The 8,535-nt window shown below is 40.7% G+C and overlaps 1 protein-coding gene across 1 annotated transcript; it reads right to left on the reverse strand.

The window, feature by feature from the left end:
• Window positions 1–535: 535 nt before the first annotated feature.
• LOC147917041 (EKC/KEOPS complex subunit Lage3-like) lies at window positions 536–1,672 on the reverse strand. Its single transcript, XM_087431677.1, has 3 exons — window positions 1,657–1,672; window positions 1,067–1,188; window positions 536–946 (listed from the first exon to the last, which is right to left on the reverse strand). The coding sequence occupies exons 1-3, from the start codon at window positions 1,670–1,672 to the stop codon at window positions 536–538; spliced, it is 549 nt and encodes a 182-aa protein (XP_087287803.1).
• Window positions 1,673–8,535: the final 6,863 nt, after the last annotated feature.

Below are 8,535 nucleotides of genomic sequence, written 5' to 3' on the forward strand. Positions count from 1 at the left end.
CGATCTTACCTGAGCAGGACTCTTGTTGCCAGTGAGGCTTGTTCTTTGTCTTTGTTCCCAGATCTTCTCTTGGTATCCCATTTTAATGTTACTCTCCTGACTTCTGATATGTCCTGGTACTTTTGAGTTTTAACTGTGTTGATGAGACTCTTCTGGAATTTTAAAAAATTATACAAGTAAGATATGAACATATTCTTGATGTAAATATTTAAACAATCCAGTCACATATTGAGTAAAACTTCTATTTCCCCGTCCTTTTCTAGAGTTATTACTTTTTTGTGCATATTTTAAAGATCTTTCTCCATGCATTTACATCCATGAATCTATTGTGTACATATACACACAGTTTTTTTTAGTAGCTCAGTTTTATTTTCTGTAGTAACAAACATTTAATCACCAAACAAAACTTGAGGACCCTGAGACCCAAGGGCCATTACTAGCAAAATATTAGGCCACAATAATAATGTGGCAACTACTCCAGAAATCAAAGCTCTAGGGAAGGATGTGCTGCCTGGGAGGGGACACAAAGTTAGGCTTAGCCCCCTTTTCTCTGCTGATGGTTAGTGAAAAATGGGGGTGCAAAGCTCTGCAGGCTCTGCACCACCAGGGAAAGCTGGTCAAGACAGGAGGGGATGGAAATTCGGAGTTGGCCAGGGTCTTCAGCAGTCAGTTGGACAGCTAGGATGCTGCTATTCGCGTTGAACTCCTTCTGAACTGGCCCTTGGAGTTCAGTATTTGGAGTCAGAAACTGGAGGGTGATCTCTCCCTCCATGGGTGATGGGAAAGGCACAGGGAAGGTGAACTGGAGCAGTGGGTTACCCGGACCTCCAGCCACTGGGCACTGCTTCTCTGCCAGGCCCTGGTGCATGGGGTGCCCACTCGATCTAGGGAGTGCCACTGGCTGCAGCATCTTCCTCTCCCGAGACTCTGGGGCCTCCGGTATTCCCTGGGCCATCAGCATTGCTGGGGTCCCCAGGGCCACCTGGCTGCCAGGGCTTCCAGGGCCGCTGGGGCCACCAGGACCACCTGGCCTGCCCTAGCTGTTGGCACCACCTGCTGCGCCCACCATGCTGGCCCTGGCACCCACGCCTTCCTCAGCTGTGCTCATGGCTCCTCCACCATCTGCCTTGGACCCCACCTTGAATCTGCCCACCCTCTCTGCCAGCTGCCGAAGGACTGACACACGTACTTTTTTAAAGAGATGGGATCACGCTGAATATGTTGCTTTGCAGCCAGCTTTTCTCACAGAACAATATGGGGAGACATTTCTCCCTACCCTCCCACTTCTCAAAGAATCAGCAGTTTGGACCCTAATAACTTTTTGTCACCTTGTCCCTTCCTGAATCAGAGCAATCCATGTGCCTTTTGGAAACTGTTGACCACTCCTGTGTCCCAGGCATATCTCCAGGCAAGCTACCCGATCGTTTGTCACCTACTGGACACCTACTTGCTCAACCTTTGAGGGCAACATGAGCTAGAGCAGCACCCTGAAGGAGTAGGACAACAGCCTTGTTCCTGAGGCTCTGCCTCTGAACTGCACAGTTTCCAGATTCTAGTCTGTTTTTCTGGCTAGGGTCGTCTCTTGGCTGTACGGAACCCTGTGAAATTCCTTTTTATTCCCGGACGTGGTGTGAATTCACTTTTCTTTATTCATACCTTCTGCAGGTTGCATTGCTCAGATTCATAATCATTTGAGCAGAAGACTGCTTGCAGAGCATGGCGACTTGCAGTGTGAGGAATCAGCAGCAGCTGGCCTCTTGCCTTTCCTCTTGGTCTTGATGGTGCCCTGTATTAGTACACGCTGCCTATGTCCCTGCAGAGACCCAACCCCAAATCTGGAGGAGGGTGGACCCCATCTCTCTGGCATCTTCCCACTGAGGGTTTTGGTGTTTGGAATTTGAAGATTTTTCCTGCTGCAGCCCGACTCCACCTTGGATCAGACCTCCACTCCAGGGCAGGATGGTGCTTGGGATCCCTCATTCATTCAATAATATTTATTGGGCACATGCTACATGCCAAGCACTGTTCTAGGCGGTCCCTACTGTTGGCTACTGATTGTGTTCTGCTCCCAGATTTCTTCTTTGTTTTGATGGTTTCCCCACTACTTGTGGGAGGCTTTTGCCTCTAAGTTTGCCCCAGGAACATGAATGCTGAATTTCCAACCAATCAAATAACAAGAATGTTTCCCTGGATTTTCACTCAATTTCTACCTTACTATGAACATTTTAATCTCCTATGAAATGCCAAACAAACAAGAGGCATGTTTCCTAGTACCTGGCCTCGGTGTGTTTCTGAGGAGGCACTTAGTTTATAGGGTTGGGAATGTGAGAGTACAGCTTGGGGGTCAGAAGTTCCTGGGTCATAAGTTCCCAGGCCAGGTCCCAGCCTCACTGCCTCTCCTTCTGGTGCCCATAGGCTGCTTTGTTTCTTTAATCTTCAGTTTCCTCATTGGAAAAAGTGGAAATGACAAGAGTACCCGCCTTGCATGGTTGTTAGGAGTTGATTATGTAAAAGGGGAGCTTGGCACACAGAGTGAGCTGAGATCGGTAGCTTCTGGGGGCGATGGTGTCGCTGTTCTGGCTCCCAGGAACAAAAAGCATTGAAATCCTTACCTGTTTCATCAGCCAAGATTTTTTTTTTAATATCTCTTTTTATTTTCTAATTTATGAATGCTTAATACATTAGCACAGTAGCACACGCTTACAATTTAGAAATGAATATTGCTTATTTGGGGGTACAGGCTCAGATAGTATTTTTAAACTTTTTTTGAGATGTAATTCACATACCACAAAATCTACCCAAGTGTACCATTTAGTGGTTTTCAGTACAGAATTGTACAACAAAAGCTACAATCTAAGTTTAGAACATTTTCATCACCCCAAAAACAAACCTTGTATCCATTAGCAGTCACTTCTCATTCTTCCCCATGCCCCCAGTTTAAGCAACCACTAATCTGTCTGTCTCTATAGATTTGCTTATTCTGGACATTTTGTGATTAAGTAGAATTATGCAATATGTGTTTTTTTGTGTGTCTGGCTTTTTTCACTTAGCATGTTTTCAGGGTTCATCCATGATGTAGCATGTATCAGTAATCCATTGGATTACATTTTGTTCATTCATCAAGTCATGGACATTTGGGTTGTTTTCACTTTTTTGGCTTTTGGGTATTATGAATAATTCTGCTGTGAACATTTGAGTACAAGTTTTTCTGTAGACATATGTTTTAATTTCTTTTGGATATATTCCTAGGAGTAACATTGCTGGGTCATATGGTAACTCTACATTTAACATTTGAGGAACTACCAGACTATTTTCTGAAGTGACTGCACCATTTTGCATTCTAACCAGCAATAAATGATGGTTCCATTTTTCCACATCCTTGCCAACACTTGTCATTATCTTTCTTTTTTTTTTTTTTTGTGAGGAAGATCAGCCCTGAGCTGACATCCATGCCAGTCCTCCTCTTTTTTTGCTGAGGAAGACTGGCCCTGGGCTAACATCCGTGCCCATCTTACTCCACTTTATATGGGACCCCGCCACAGCATGGCCTGACAAGCGGTGCATCAGTGCGCGCCTGGGATCTGAACCCAGGCCACCAGCGGCAGAGCGCACGCACTTAACCGCTATGCCACGGGGGCGGCCCCCATTATCTTTCTTTTTGATTTTAGCCATCCTAATGAGTGTGAAGTGGTATCCATTTGTGGTTTTGATTTGCATTTCCCTAATTGATTTGAACATATTTTCCTGTGCTTATTGTCTATTTCTATATCTTCTTTAGAGAAATATCTATTCTAATCCTTTGCCTATTTTTCAATTGGGTTGTCTTTTTGTTTTTTTTGTGAGGAAGTTCAGCCCTGAGCTAACATCCATGCTAATCCTCCTCTTTTTGCTGAGGAAGACCGGCCCTGAGCTCACATCTATTTGCCAATCCTCCTCCTTTTTTTTTCCCCCCAAAGCCCCAGTAGATAGTTGTATGTCATAGCTGCACATCCTTCTAGTTGCTGTATGTGGGACTCGGCCTCAGCATGGCCGGAGAAGTGGTGCGTCAGTGCGCACCCGGGATCTGAACCCAGGCCGCCAGTAGCGGAGTGCGCACTTAACCACTAAGCCGTGGGGCCGGTCCTGGGTTGTCTTTTTATTGCTGAGTTGTACAAGCTCTTTATATGTTCTGGATAGTAGACTCTTATCAGATATTTGATTTGCAAATGTTTTCTCTCATTCTTCCTTCTTTTGCATGTGGCTATCTAGTTGTCCCAGCACCATTTGTTGAAAAGACTATTTTTTCTCTATTTTATTTTCTTGGCATCCTTAGCAAAAATCAATTGACCATACATGTATAAAGTTTATTTCTGGACTCTCAATTCTATTCCACTGATATACATGCTTATCCTTATCCCAATACCACACTGTCTTGATTACTGTTGCTTTGTAGTGAGTTTTGAAATTGGGAAGTATGGGTCCTCCAACTTTGTTTTCTTTTCAAGATTTTTTATCCTGGATCCGTTGTATTTCCATATGAATTTTAGGAGCAGCTTATCAATTTCTGAAAAGAGGCCAGCTGGGGTTTTGATAGAGAGTGCATTGAATCTATAGATCAATTTGGGAATATTGTCATCTTCACAATAATAAGTCTTCTGGTCCATGAACATGGATGTCTTTCCATTTATTTAGATCTTTAATTTATTTCAACAGTGTTTTGCCGTTTTCAGTGTATGAGTCTCACATTTCTTTTGTTTAGCTTATTTCTAAGTATTTTATTCTTTTTGATGCTATTGTGAATGGAATTGTTTTCTCAATTTCCTTTTTGGATTGTTCCTTGCTAATGTATAGAAACACAATTTATTTTTGTATGTTGATTCTTGAACCCTGCAACTCTTTTATTAGTTCAAATGGTTTTTTAGTGGATTCCTTAAGACTTTTCTTTTCCTTTTTTTTTTTTTTGTGAGGAAGATCAGCCCTGAGCTAACATCCATGCCAGTCCTCCTCTTTTTGCTGAGGAAGACTGGCCCTGGGCTAACATCTGTGCCTATCTTCCTCTACTTTATATGGGCTGCCGCCACAGCATGGCCTGACAAACAGTGCATCGGTGCGTGCCCGGGATCCAAACCCAGGCCACCAGCAGCAGAGCGTGCGCACTTAATCGCTATGCCACGGGGCCGGCCCCAAGACTTTTCTATATTCAAGATCATGTCATGTGCAAATATAGAGGGTTTACTTCTTTCTTTATAATATGATTGCCTTTTATTTCTTTTTCTTGCCTAATTGTGCTGACTAGGACTTCCAGTACTATGTTAAATAAAAGTGGTATGAGGGGACATCTTTGTCTTGTTCCTGATCTTAGAGGGAAAGTTTTAGTCTTTCACCATTGAATATGATGTTAGTTGTGGTTTTTTCTTATATGACCTTTATCATGTTGAGGAAATTCCCTTCTATTCCTAAATAAGCTTTTATCATGAAAAGATACTGAATTTTGTCAAATACTTTTTCTGTATCAATTGAGATGGTCATGTGGTTTTTTCCTTCATTCTATAAATATGGTATATTACATTGATTGATATCAGATGTTCAACCATCCTTGTCTTCCAGGAATAAATCCTATTTAGTCATGATGTGCAATCTTTCTAATGTGCTTCTGAATTTGGTTTGCTGGTATTTTCTTTTTTTTTTAAAGATTTTATTTATTTATTTATTTTCCTCCCAAAACCCCAGTAGACTGTTGTATGTCATAGCTGCACATCCTTCTAGTTGCTGCATGTGGGACGTGGCCTCAGCATGGCTGGAGAAGTGGTGCGTCAGTGCGTGCCTGGGATCCAAACCCGGGCCGCCAGCAGCGGAGCACGCACACTTAACCGCTAAGCCACGGGGCCGGCCCTGCTGGTATTTTCTTGAGGATTTTTGCATCTGTATTCATAAGGAAGATTGATTTGTAGTTTTCTTTCTTGTAGCATCTTTGTTGATATGAATTCTTTTTCAATGTTTAGTAGAATTCACCAGTGAAACCATCTGGGCCTGGGCTTTTCTTTGTGGGAAATTTTTAAATTACTAATTCAGTCCCTTTATTTGTTATAGGTCTATTCAGATTTTTAATTTCTTCCTGAGTCTGTTTCAGTAGTTTGTATCTTTCTTGGAATGTATCCATTTCATCTAAATTACCTAAGGACATATGACGTTCACAGTATTCTCTTGTAATCCTTTTTATTTATTTAAGATCAGTGGTGATATCCCCTCTTTCATTTCTGATTTTAGTCATTTGAGTCTTTTCTCTTTTTTCTTCATCAAAAGAATGTTTGTTGGTTTGTTGATCTTTTCAAAGAACCAGTTTTTTTATCTCATTGATTTTCTCTGTTTTTTTCTATTTTCTGTTCATTTACTTATGTTCTAATCTTTATTATTTCCTTCATTGTACTTATCTTGTGTTTATCTTGTATGTATGTATCTTGTGTTTGTTCTTCTTTTTTCTGGTTATTAAAGTGAAAGTTTAGGTTATTGACTTGAGGTCTTTTCTTTTTTTTTGTTTTGTGAGGAGGATCAGCCCTGAGTTAACATCCAATGCCAATCCTCCTCTTTTTTGCTGAGGAAGACTGGCCCTGGGCTAGCATCTGTGCCCATCTTCCTCTACTTTATATGGGACACTGCCACAGCATGGCTTAACAAGCGGTGTGTCGGTGCACGCCTGGGATCCGAACCGGCGAACCCCCGGGCTGCCGCAGCAGAGCGCACGCACCCAACCGCTTGCGCCGAGGTCTTTTTTCTTTTGAATATAGGTGTTTACAGCTATAAATTTCGCTCTGAGCACTGCTTTCACTGCATCCTATATGTTTTGGTATACTGTGTGTTCATTTTCATGTATTGCAAAACACTTTCTAATTTCCCTTGTGATTTCTTCTTTGACCATTGGTTATTTATGAATGTGTTGTTTAATTTACACTTATTGTGAATTCCCCAAATTTCTTTCTGTTATCGATTTCTAATTTAATTATGTTGTGTTCAGAGAACATACTTTATATGATTTTATTTCTTTTAAATTTATCGAGACTTGTTTTATGGCCTAGCCTACAGTCTAACCTGGAGAATGTTCCCTGTGTACCTGAGAAGAATGTGCGTTCTGCTGTTGTTGGGTGGAGTGTTTCATAGATGCCTGTTAGTTCTGGTTGGTTTATGGTGTTGTTCAAGTCTTCTCCTTTCTTGATCTTCTGCCTAGTTATTCTATCCATTATTAATAAGGTATTGAAGTCTCCGACAACTATTGTTGTTGAATTTTCTATTTCTCCTTTTAATTCTGTCAGTTTTTGCTTCGTGTTTATGTATATATGTTTATAATTGTATATAATTATATATATTGTATATTAATACAATACTAGATATATATTATATACTATATTAATATATACTATATTAATACAATACTACATATATATTATATACTATATTAATATATACTATATTAATACAATACTACATATATATTATATACTATATTAATATATACTATATTAATACAATTAATACAATCTTAATAATTACAATTGTGTATACTTATAATTATTTATTTATTTTTTAACATCTAACATCCAGTGCCAACCCTCCTCTTTTTTCTGAGGAAGACTGGCCCTGGGCTAACATCCGTGCCCATCTTCCTCTACTTTATATGGGACACCACCACAGCGTGGCTTGACAAGTGGTGCGACGGTGCGCACCTGGGATCCGACCCTGCGAACCCTGGGCCGCCAAAGCAGAGCGCGCACACTTAACTGCTGTGCTGCCGGGCTAGCCCCATAATTTATGTAATTTTAAACTTTCTAATGGATTGGACTTTTTATCAATGTTTATCTTCAGTGACCTTTTTTTTGTTCTAAAGTCTATTTTGTTGATATTAGGGTAGCCACTCCAACTCTCTTATGGTTGCTGTTTGCGTGGTAATCTTTGCTCATTAAAAAAAATTTCAAACTAGGGGCCAGCCTGGTGGCATAGTGGTTAAGTTCGCGCCTCTGCTTTGGTGGCCTGGGGTTCGCAGGTTCGGATCCTGGGTGTGGACCTACGCACTGCTCATCAAGCTATGCTGTGGCAGGCGTCCCACATATAAAGTAGAGGAAGATGGGCACAGATGTTAGCTCAGGGCCAATCTTCCTCAGCAAAAAGAGGAAGATTGGCAACAGATATTGGCTCAGGGCCAGTCTTCATCACATACACAAAAAAATTCAAACTATTTTTATCTTAGATCAGATTAGATTAGACGCTGAAATGTATCTTTTGTAGATAACATACAGTTGGATTTATTTTTATCAAGTCTGATAATCTCTGCCTTTTGATTAGATTATTTAATCTATTTTTATTTAAATAATGTTATTGATATGGTTGGATTTACATCTGCCAATTTGCTTTTTGTTTTCTATGTGTCTCATGCTTTTTTATTCCTCTCTTCCTCCATTGCTGCCTTCTTTTGTATTAGGTGGACACTTGCTAGTGTAACATTTTAATTGTTGTGATGATTTTTTAAGTATATATATTTAAAGTAATTGCCTAGTGGTTGCTTTA

The sequence above is a fragment of the Ceratotherium simum genome, chromosome 5, assembly GCF_057802395.1.
Source record: "Ceratotherium simum simum isolate JZ-2026a chromosome 5, ASM5780239v1, whole genome shotgun sequence".
Lineage (NCBI taxonomy): Eukaryota > Metazoa > Chordata > Mammalia > Perissodactyla > Rhinocerotidae > Ceratotherium > Ceratotherium simum.